This window comes from Canis lupus, chromosome X, assembly GCF_003254725.2.
Source record: "Canis lupus dingo isolate Sandy chromosome X, ASM325472v2, whole genome shotgun sequence".
Taxonomy (NCBI): Eukaryota; Metazoa; Chordata; class Mammalia; order Carnivora; family Canidae; genus Canis; species Canis lupus.
The window spans coordinates 92,915,049-92,927,276 of NC_064281.1; the positions used below are offsets into that span (position 1 = coordinate 92,915,049).

General features: G+C 34.8%; 1 protein-coding gene across 6 annotated transcripts in view; it reads right to left on the reverse strand.

Moving 5' to 3' along the window:
* CUL4B (cullin 4B) overlaps positions 1 to 12,228 on the reverse strand; it is a 46,297-nt gene that overhangs the window by 14,721 nt on the left and 19,348 nt on the right. For all 6 annotated transcript variants that reach the window (XM_025431202.3, XM_035712232.2, XM_025431200.3 and 3 more), the window contains 9 exons: positions 7,087 to 7,190; positions 6,518 to 6,587; positions 5,661 to 5,734; positions 4,489 to 4,651; positions 4,264 to 4,353; positions 3,886 to 3,968; positions 2,493 to 2,560; positions 1,341 to 1,459; positions 391 to 583 (listed from right to left, as the gene is read on the reverse strand). In XM_025431202.3, the coding sequence (XP_025286987.1) occupies positions 391 to 583; positions 1,341 to 1,459; positions 2,493 to 2,560; positions 3,886 to 3,968; positions 4,264 to 4,353; positions 4,489 to 4,651; positions 5,661 to 5,734; positions 6,518 to 6,587; positions 7,087 to 7,190 (964 nt within the window). The remainder of the gene's footprint in view (positions 1 to 390; positions 584 to 1,340; positions 1,460 to 2,492; positions 2,561 to 3,885; positions 3,969 to 4,263; positions 4,354 to 4,488; positions 4,652 to 5,660; positions 5,735 to 6,517; positions 6,588 to 7,086; positions 7,191 to 12,228) is intronic.

Consider the following 12,228-nt stretch of genomic DNA (forward strand, 5'->3'; position numbering starts at 1 on the left):
ACAGTTTTCCTTTCTCAGTAGCAACTGTAATTTCTTGCTACCCTTTCTTGTATTGTAGCACTAAGTGTGGGCCTCTGGACGTAGCATCCTGCCCCATCTCTAAGTTGCTATAGGCTTAAAAAACAGGTATCAAGCTTAGTATAAATAAAAGTAAATAGGGTTCAATGTATTATCTTACAAAGAAAGAACATTATGTTTGACATATAAACTTGAGATGTTCTTTACCTCGAAGGACTTATTCCTTATATCTAGGTTCTTAGAAACTACCACCTAATAAGCAACCCCAAATATATGAGGTGTTAAACTACAACCTTGTCAAAATTTCAAACTGACTGAAATTTTATGAATAAAAGAACATTAAATAGATGGAAAAAAAGACTGGAAAAATACCTATAAGTTCAGCAGGTTTGTTTGGTCTTTTGTTAATGAATGTTTCGAATGCTTCTTTCATGGCATTAATAAATTTTTCATTTTTCAGAAAACAAATATCAATTATATGGTCAACTTTATCTTTAAAATCCAGCAATTCTTGAACCATGGTCTTATCTTTTTCAGGATTAATTACAATAGTGCTGCCAAATGCCTAAAAAACAAAAACGACCACTTTTGAGTAGAACTGAATTAACTCTGATGAAAACAATTCCCAAATCTTATTTTAAGTAGGTACACATATTTTTAAATCTCAAAATAATAAAACAAAGCTGTTTTTGAAATCATGAAAAGAAAAATAAAGTGATAAAACATCCAGACTGATAATCATTCATCTATAATCACAAAATAAGGAATGACTCACTAGGTATACAGTATCATAATATTATGAGTCTCTAGGCTTTTGTCCCTACTTCTAAAGAAGTCAGGTTTGAAATTTTCTTTTATTTTTTTTAAATATTTCATTTATTTGTTCATGAGAGACAGAAAGAGAGAGAGGCAGAGATGCAGGGAGAGGGAGAAGCAGGTTCCATGCAGGAAGCCTGATGTGGGACTCAATCCCGGGACTCCAGGATCACACCCTGGACCGAAGGCAGGCACTAAACCGCTGAGCCATCCAGGGATCCCTGAATTTTTCTTTTTAAATGGCCATCTGGCTTCAGTGTAAAACTGAAGAAAGGAAGGAGATTTGGGACCCAAAAAAAGCCCCCCACACACATAGAAATCACCTCAATAAAATAACTTTTATTGCTGATCTGTTACATAGCTATCATTCTTAGTTTGACTGCCCTCAAAACTCTCATTACTTAAAAAAACCTGAATCTAACATGTAAGAAATGCTTGCTGATATGTACTGAGTGTATAGATTTATAAGACACAAGAAAAAAACCCCACAGGTTAATTGTCAATACCTTAATATACTCAATCCACTGTTGCAAGAGAACCTGAACTCCACCTCGAACTCTACTGAAGAGCTGATACAGGAGAGATAAATCTTGAATTCGGTTTTCATCAAGGAGGTTATTTAAACCTGAATTTTCAAACATTGAGGCATTAAAAATCGTGAACAAAAACATCAGACATTTTAATGAAAATTAAGTTAAATTATTATTGTGATACCGGTATAAACTATTACTAGTCTATAAAATTTAATATAAAGATTTGTTTTCTATTAAATCCAAATAGATAAATCACCTTTCCAAATGAAAAGTAAATATAGGGAGCTTTAAGCTTATATAAATACAAAAACAACTGTGTAATGGTTTGTGCCATTTAGCATGGCAGATGAGATATATAAACCAATTTATAAAAACTGATTTACTTAAATACACATTACAAATAACTCACTCATATATGCAAGTAGCCATATTACATTTGACACTAATTAGTATACATAACCGTATTTCAGAGTATTGGATATGGTCTATGGTATTTCAAAAACCATGCATTAATAGGCCAAGTTTGAATAAAAGTCTCAAGTATTTGATTTTCAAAATGAAATAATAGTGTAACTGTGTTAAAGTTCTAATATATCCATTTTATACAAAAGAAAAAATGGTTGGAAAAGGTAAAACTTTTGTCTATTTCTGGCACTGTCAAAGTAAAATTCAGGGCTTACCCGTTAGATCACTTGGGATTAGGGGAAAGTGCTTGGTTTTATATGCTATGAATGAATACACTTTAGTGTAAAGAAAAATTCTTTTTTCTATCGTAGTCTTACATATTAAGTCAACAATTCCCACATTCCCACTGTTTTGTTGTTTTTATTTTTTGTTTTTTTTACTGGTGTTAGTGGACTCCTCTCATTCTCAGTTACTGTATCTTTAAGTCAAGTCAATGAGTATCTCCTCAAAGTTTACCATGATGAATAGGGAAAAAGGGTTGGGTCCATTCTCAGAAAAGCAGCCACAAAGTATCAAGCTTTTTTTAATTTTTATTTTATTTATTTTTATTTTATTTAGTATCAAGCTTCTTAAAAGGGCAATCCTTAAGAATTATTTTTTTCACTTGTTTGCAGCTACAATTTTAAAAGTGATCTCTTTATTTATAAATTGGTCAATTACCTTTCTGAAGAATTGCTGTTAAGTGTTCACCTAGAAGTTGTTTTTCTACAGTAGCAATTAATGACTTCCTACAAGGAAAAAAAGTTTAGAATTACTGACATTTGATTTTGTTGAAAAAACTTTTTAAGATTTTATTTATTTTTTTAACAGAGAGAGCACAAGCAGGGGGAGCAGCAGGCAGAGGGAGAGGGAAAAGCAGGCTCCCTGATGAGCAAGAAGCCCGGATGTGGGACTCAATCCCAGGACCCTGGGCTCATAACCTGAGCCAAAGGCAGATGCTTAGCCGACTGAGCCATCCAGGTGCCTAAACTCTACTGAAAATTTAAAGCCTTTAAGGGGGGGGAATCAAATAGCTTGCTTCTGCTGCTCTTTTTCTTTTTTTTTACAGAGAGCAACAGGGCACCTGGGTGGCTCAGTTGGTTAGGTATCTGACTCTTGATTTCAGCTCAGGTCATGATCTTGGGCTAATAGGATCAAACCCTGCATCAGGCTCCACATTCAGCAGGGAATCTGCTTGCAATTTGCTCTCTCCCTCTCCCCTCAGTTCTCTCCCTATAAAATGGATAATTAAATCTTAAAAAAAAACTAAAAAGATGGAGGAGTCAGAGGGAAGAAAGAATCCCAAGCAGGCTCCATACCCAGTGCCTGAGCCCAACTTGGGGTTCCATCTCACAACTCTAAAATCTTGCATAACCTGAGCCAAAATCAAGAGTTGGATGCCTAACCAACTGAGCCACCCAAGCACCCCTCAAATAGCTTGTTTCAAGTTAACTCCAATATTCCTATCCTATGTTTACATGTATTGGTGCTCAGAGTTACTCTACTTACACCATAAGAAGGAAAAGTGCATTATTTCAGAATTTGATTTACATCACTAAGTATTTCTATGGTCTTGCTGTGGCTGGCTTTTTCAAAGTTTCTCTGCTTTAATTAGGAAGGTAGTTATCTATGCTACTTATAGAAACTCCTTGGTTGATAATATTTAGGAAAGCACAGAAACAGTTTCTCCTCCAAACATCTACTGAATTTTAATCAGCCTTAAGATTTCAAAGATCACATCAGCTTCTAGTACTATTTTTTTTTTCATTTTAAAAAAAAGCAAGCTCTACACCCAGTATGGAGCTTGAACTCATAACCCTGAGATCAAGAGTCACATCCTCTACCAACTAAACCGGCTAGGTGCCCCTCTAATGCTATTTTCAAATTACATCCTAAACACATACAATCCTTGATTAAATCTAAGGAAAATGAAGTTCACATTAAGAAAACAATTGTTAAAAAATCTCAACTCACACCTGCAAATAGGTACTAACAGGTTTGAGGATGCTGAAAGTGCCTTAAGTGATTCAACAACAATGGTTAAAGTATATTAGGCTGAGCATATAATACTTACTGGGTGGTCTGATCTAAGTAAGTAATAAGTCTGTCTGCTTCTTCTTCTAGACGTTTGTTAACATGATGAAGATATTCAGGAACCTACAAAGATAGTTTTTTATATTATTGTTTTCCTCCCCATGAATCTTTCAGAAAATGTCAAGTCCAAAAGATCCCGGGAGCAGCCCTGTCAACTGTGACAAGGTTGAATGATATGTAAAATTATAGGGAGCTTATGATCCAGAATTCTGGCCTTTAAGAGAGAAAAGAAAGGAATACCTAAGTGAGAGAAAAGTATCACAATGTTGGGAAGTTAAGTGCAAAGGGAAGCTTATGTTTTATAAAGTAAGGTCTATTGTGAGACACAATGGATTTATTAATCATGATTTTTCAATACCTCTCTTTCCTGCATTAATTTTTGGCCTTCAGCTGCGTAGAGCCGGTTGGTTTCTTCCAAAAATCGTTGTTCAAAAGAATCCTGATAAATCTGGGAGGAGGGATCAAAATTAAAAAGTTCATTTACTCAATAAATATTAAATCCTCCACATGAACTACACTATGAATTTGGTTTTTAAACATAAACTAGGAATAGTAATCAGCTTGTAAGTGAAGTTAAACTTACTTGCAAATCAGAGAGCATGCTTAAAAGGCTTCGGAGTAAACTTCTATCAATTGCTTCACCATTTCTCTCCCTCTCAATCAAGAGAAGAATGCCATCAATTGTCTTATTCTGGACTTTCTGATCACTTATAATATGAGCCCTAAATAACTCCAGTCCCATGTCCCTAAAACAAAAATATGTATAATTAAAATTAATTGACAACAATACCACTTCTAAAGAGGCCTGCTTAACTTCTCACCACATGTTAATTAGGGCTCCAGATTTGAAGCAGCAATTGTAAAAAGATAAAATCCACACATTTAATTTTATATAATATTATTATAATTAAAGCATACAGGAAACTCATTTAGTCTTTAATGAGAACTGAAGCTAAAGTCCTGTCTTCCTCCATAACTAAGTTTTCTTGTATTATTTCCTTTGGTGAATTTCTTCCTTGGTCAAATGAAGAGACAAAATTAGTTCAAAGATATAAAATGGTTTTCACTGTTCTGGTAACGAAGGCTTAATTGGTCATTTGTCATCTGGCTTCAGTACTCAAAAATCAGTAAACTCTGATAATTACTGTAGGTAGATGCTAGGCATAAGGTGGGGAAAGAGCTCATTATACTATTCTATTTTTGCGTATATGTGGAATTTTCCACAGCCATGTTAACAGATAATAGCAAACTCTTGATAAGCAAAAAAATAATGCACACTCATAGACAATCCAGAATAGACTTTAACCCCCTTGGCTAACAAAAAAACTTCTTCATTAAGTTATTACGTGCTCAGGGAATGTTAGTTATCTCCAATATTAGAATAGGCAAAACATAATTAAGAAGGTAAATTTGTTATATATACAAGTCTAGAAGCCAAATTTGAGTTTTTAGGAGAATATTCACAGTATCACTTACTCTCTTTCCATTAGTGTAATTAAGATTTTTTTTTAATTTTTTTATTCATTTATGATAGTCATACAGAGAGAGAGAGAGAGAGAGGCAGAGACACAGGCAGAGGGAGAAGCAGGCTCCATGCACCGGGAGCCCGACGTGGGATTCGATCCCGGGTCTCCAGGATCACGCCCTTGGCCAAAGGCAGGCGCTAAACCCCTGCGCCACCCAGGGATCCCTGTAATTAAGATTTGACTATGATTTGTAACAAATCTTTTCATAATTATTTTTTGGCATCCTTACCAAATGGAGGGTAGCATTGAATTCTGAAGAACGTAAGTTCTATCCAGAAATAAAAAAATGCTCCTGATCATGATCTGTCAATGAAAAAGAAATCAATTTTTACATTTTGTTAAGCTGATATATTTGCTCCTGATAAAATAAGAATAAAATCACAGGATTCGCTTTTAAATATACTAGACTACTACATACCGATAAAGAAATCTGCCTGAGAATGTGCCCATACCATTTTTATTAAACTATTCTATTTTCTTAATCCTTGCTGTCGTTTTTAGAAAAGGGATACTTAAAATGGTTCTGTGACTTCTCTGCAACTTGAAAAGTAACTGAAAATAAAAACAGGGAATTAAGGGGACACACATACAATTCTTCCTCAGTAGCAGTGCTCATTCAGGGTGAAGTACATGTATGGCTTTGGATAGAAGGATTTTAAGATTTTTACTTTGCGGAACATAAGATATAAAATTAATAGCAGATTAGGGAGAAAGGATAAGGCTGAATTCTGAATAAACTAAAATGCAGGACCATCAGGCACCTTCACAGGGCAATCAAGTAGGTGGGCGGGACATCCATCAAAACCAACACACAAAAATGTACCTTTTTTTCTAAACGAGGTACTTGTTGGTTAAGTGTGACAAAAATAAAAATGATCCTAAGGTACAAGTCATTCTAAAATGGTGGTTTCCCTGTAACTCACAGTTTAAAAATAGAAAACTTAACCACAATTAGTTTTCAATTCAGAACAAGAGCAGACATCAAGGCAATTCCCCCACACTGCAAAGCTTTTAAAACTAATATCCATGTATTTGAAGAAACTTATTTAACTACAATAAATAAATGCAATACTTTTTCCAGCTTACCATTTGTCTGCAATGATTTTGCCAGCATTTATCAATCTTCTTTAGAAAAAGAACACTATCCAATGAATCCATGAAGTATGTCAAGGATATTTTTAAGTGCTTAATACAAGTAATACAAGCAATGTAAGAGCTTATTTGTCTTAAATATGGAGTATTACACACTAATTAAACTAAACAGCACTTAGCTATAAAACAAAATGCTCTTTCTTAAACTGTAAAAAATTTTAGGTTCGACTAAATACTTTTTAGAACAAGTCTTACACATTAAATGAGCATTATGCTGTTTATGATTTCCCTTAGAAGATGATTTTTCCCTAAATGGAAATTTGTTAGGACAAAAAGAGTAAAGACATAAGGATATGTTATATTCACTAATACCACAATGTAGATATGGAACCTAATTAAGGTTGAAAAGTCAAAAACTCCTTTCTTCTTTCTCCAGAAAGGTAAGGAACAATATAACAAATCTACAAAACACAGGCATTCCATTTCAAGTTGGGTTAAATGGTGAGGGATAGGGAAGGAGGCAACAGATAAAAATACAGTATTTTGAGTTTTTAAAAGGATATTCTCTGAACTGATGAATTTGTGCTTTGATGTGATCTTCACAAATCTGTCTCAGCTGTTTGTACAAGTTTGCAGAAATCTTGTAAGAACAGAGATTTTCTACAGCCTGCAAGATTAAACATATACTTGCTTAAAGAGAAAATAGTCACTGATTATTTACATCAAATTCTTATTTTAATACTTTTATTAAAAAGGGTTATTTATCCATTTAAAACACAAACTAAAATAACAAAATATGAATGCAAGTGAACTTTTTCATAATAGATGCACAAAAAAAAAAAACCCACCCCACTAATATAATGGCTGTTCAGGTTAAGGATGGAGGGAATCAAGCCAAGTTCTACCCTGTGGAGACATCCAATTTACAACAACGACTACATGTAAATGTTGTCTTGTTCTTGAAAATGTTAACTATTTTTATAAGTTTAGAATCTCACTTTGAGTTTAAAAAACAGTTTCACAATTGTTTATCAGATGGATTCACCATTGAATTAGAATTTATTTATACTTTCTTTGGTTTTCCTGAATAGAACAATGGATTATTGCTAGCAGTATTATATAAGGAGTATGATGCAGACACCAAGTATTTTTCTTATTTTTCTCCAATATTTCAGTTTATGAATATTTAAATAGAGGTTTTAAAATTTGCACAATTAAGCAAACATCAATTAAAACAGAAATAACTATTTTTACTTCATTCTAATAGTTGAATTGGTCTTCTTTTATACTCAGATCCTGAAAGGAAAGACTTCAGATTTCAATGAGTTTCCAGTTATGTATATCAAAGACTTTCAATTTTAAAACAACAGGCATGGTAAAACTCTTTGGATGAACTCTGATATAATCTACAATTCCAACTAGTAATGACTTAAGTATAACACCAGGATTCCTTCTTCACCACAAGAAAAGGCAGAAAATCCATTAAAATTGACTCTAAGGGAGCATCCAAGTTCTGTAGGTTGGAGTGGAATTTTATAAATATGTACTTGGAAGTCACATTCCCAGCAGGCAGGTCCAGTAAATAAATTAGCAAATGAAAAGAAAGCTCAAAGAAAACCACTTATATCCTTGCAGGAAAGTCACTGCACCTCACCAGGAAACAGCAGGCCAATTAGATCCAATAGCTAAGAGGAATAAGAAAGCTGAGTCTCCCTTGGCCACTTTCCATGGGGCCTTGGGTTAGGCCACAAATACCTAAAGGATGTATTTATGCTTGTTTCATGAGCCCTTCTGTTCACATTGGATCTCTATGGACTCTCCCCCTTCCTTCTTTAGTATTCTTTTCATTGTATCTCATGTTCCTCTTGAATGACTCATTTTCTCAACACTTCTCATTTCCCTGCTTAGATTCTGTCTTTGTACTTTATCTTATCCACATTTCCCACTTCCAGTACTTCTCCAAGTCCTGTATCTCCCATTCCATTCTGCTGTGTTTCTCTTTATTTATCTTCTAGCACAAAATACCATATTCCCTTACTACTCAGGTAGGTCCCACCTCTTCCAATAAGCTTTCCTTAACTGTTTCAACCGGGCACTATCCACCAATCATAACACACTGATTTATCAGTCAATACTATATATCCTTTTTAAAAAAATTCTATATTTGTGCATATCCCATCCCCCAATTCTCTTTAATGAGAAAAAGAGTCCATGTGCTCATGTATCCACATACTCTTTTAATGCTTTGGGGGCTTTGAATCAGGCAATATGGCAAATATTCGAAAAAAAACATACTTAAAACTAGCAATGTACATAGAAGGGGCTTATAGTGTAAGCAGAAAACTGGCCAGAAAACATAGAATTACAAAACACTGCATTAGATGCTATGATGACAATAAGCATAGGGGCAAAGGCCCTAAGCCAGGCTCTTTAGGACAGGAGCAAGTCAGGAAAGGCTTCCTGAACAGAGGCAAAAATGTGAAATCCCAAAGACTAGAGGAAAATGGATGAAGAGCTAGTGGGAATAATGAGAAATAGAGAAGTAAGCTGGGCTTTATATGCATACAATCTCTCCCATGTTTAGCTGGAGAGTAATTTAAGCAAGAAAAGCAGGAAAGGGAGTCTTGAAAGTCAAATTGAAACAGAACGCTCTGTTTCTCTAGTTAGCCTTTATGAGTCTTAACATACATAAACCAGATCTAGTAATTTCCCTTCCTTGACAACCTTTCATCAAGCTCCTTAAGTACTGTTATGGAGAAATCCCATAATAGGTATTAAAAAATACAAAGGACTGCACCTCACCAGGAAACAGCAGACCTGGTGGTACCTGGCTGGCCCAGACACCTGGGTGGCTCAGTGGATGAGCGTCCGACTTTGGCTCAGGTCGTGGTCCTGGGATCAAGTCCCCCATTAGGCTTCGTGTGGGGAGTCTGCTTCTCCCTTTCCCTATGTCTCTGCCTCTCTCATGAATAAATAAAATCTTATTAAAAAGTCCAGGGTCTCAAAAAAAAAGTCCAGGGTCTCCCTCCTGCCTTACACAGAACTCCACCTCTTTTAAAAATTAATTAAATAAATAAAACACTGCTGGAAAAGATACTCCCCAAACTAATAATGTTTGTGGATAGAGGAACTAGCTGAATGCAAAGGAGGGTAGAGGGGAAGTAAAACTTTCACTACATGTTCTGTAATACTTTTTGGGCTTCTAATAGGATGAATATATTAAGTATATATTCACCTCATCCAATAAACCCTTTCTACCTTCCCCACCTTTCAGCATGGCATTCAAGGCTCAATCTTACCATTTTAGTCTGATGTCTATTTATAATCTTCCACACACACCTTGATCTAAACACTCTGCTTTCCTTACTTTTTAAAGCAAGGTTTGTTTGGAGCAGTCATATGTGCCTAAAACAGGGGTTTCCAAAGTTTTTTGACAAGCCACAGTAAAAAATGCACTTCATGTCACAAGCTATTATACATAGATTTATGTAATTGAAACAGAATCTTCAAGAAACTATACTTATTACTATATGTGATATTCTCCAATTATTTTCTATTTTATGTCTTAAAAAATGTTGGTCACAAACTACTAATTTCATGAACCTAACTAGAATCTAAGCACCTTAGGGGCAAGGCCTAAGTGATCTCTATATGCCCATGGCATCTGTCCAGCTTTGCACATAGGAAGCAGTAACTGATTCAACAAGGACTGTTTACTAAATAAGTACTCTGTATAGGTGCTGGGATAGAAACATAAATAGGGAAGTGTTAAATCACTACTTAAAGTTTGGAATAAGCTCTATTTTTTTAAAGAATTTATTTATTTATTCATGAAAGACACAGAGAAAGAGGCAGAGACATAGGCAGAGGGAGAAGCAGGCTCTCCGTGGGGAGCTCGATGTGGGACTATATCCCAAGACCCCGGGATCACACCCTGAGCCTAAGGCAAATGCTCAACCACTGAGCCACCCAGGTGCCCCCAGGATAAGCTCTATTTTATTCCATCTCTTTGAAATGCACTACCAGAAATGCATTAAGTATTAATTATTTTATTTTTTTATTAATTATTTTATATTTCACTTCACATGCAACTATTTGTATCATACTCTACATAGTTTTATAAGTCTCTTAAATAAAACTCTTTTTACTCAAGCTCCCAATCATTACTGGTAAATATGCTGCCTTAAATCATTTTTGAAGGCAGTCAGATATAAAATAGAAACATTCTAGCAAGATTCTAACCTTTATTCCTCTAAATCCCAGCCCCTACCCTCCAAAATCCACACATGTCACATCAAAAAATATGTTTGTCCGAAAAAAGAGAAAAAAAGCATGTTTGTCCGATACAAACAAAACCACTCACTCCAAAGAAATGTAAACGTGTAGCAAATGAAATATAAAACTATAGTTCCTGAAATCTGATGCTTTGGGGAATAATGGATTTAAGAAACAGCAAAGGCACAAAAGATTTCATCTGGAACAAGGGAACGGAAATAAGGGTGAGCAATAAGCCTAGAATAAAAAATGAAGAGGATTAAAATAAGAATAAAAAAATATAATGACTGCAAACATAATTAAACACAGTATAGGAGGAAATCTAGAAACTTTCTGATTTAACAACAGACACCCAGAAAGGTATTAAACTCCCATTAGGGTGCTGAACTCTGGTCATTGGCCTAATGGGTTGGGTCTTATTTTTCAAACCCTATGTTTAAAGAAAAAGGAAAGCACAGTTTTCAAAAACTGATACAGCAATAAAATCTAAATTACCTTTTTACACTTAGTAAAAGTGGCTGAAATAAGATACTTGAAATATACCAAAAACTAAGAACTTGCAGAAAGGAAGCCAGACATGAAACCTAATTTTTCTTTTTACATCTAGGAAAAAAGGTTTAAATAAGACTAAAATTACCAAGGATTAAGAATTTGTAGTTGCATACTTTTTAAATTGCAGAGATAATATTGTGTACTAACTCAATAAAGAAAGAAGCAATATATGTGACAGATTAAACTTAAAAACATCAAGAGTGACAACAATTAAATAACTTTACATAGAATACAATTAATTACTCATCAATATAGAATACAAAAGCTGGTCATCTCTGCTAAGAATCTAACTGCTCTTCTATAACTTCTGACTGCTTAAACCACCAGATTTTACAATGGGTAATAACCTATACTGAGAAGGACACACTATTTGCTTTCAGTCTTACAGTCATCTACTTGATAAATGAAGCGTTACTAGGAAAGTTCATTATTTAAGATTTACTTCACAAAAAGCTAACCAGAGTTCCCATTATTAATAATAAATAAAATTATTTCCAGCAGAATTGAAGTATGGATTAGGCTTGTCTTCAAAGAAAACAGCTAGACATGTTTATTAAGAATAAATGTTGGGAAAAAAAAAAGAATAAACGTTGGGACGCCTGAGTGGCTCAGTGGTTGAGTGTCTGCCTTCGGCTCAGGGTGTGATCCTGGGATCCGGGATCGAGTCCTGCATCAGGCTCCTTGCGGGGAGCCTGCTTCTCCCTCTGCCTGTATCTCTGCCTCGGTGTCTCTCATGAATAAATAAATAAAATCTTTTTTTAAAAAAAGAATAAATGTTATACTTTCATATATAAACAACCAGGCAGTTCCAAAAAAAATGTAGCTGATTTTAAAACACTCCACAGGGATCCCTGGGTGGCGCAGCGGTTTGGCGCCTG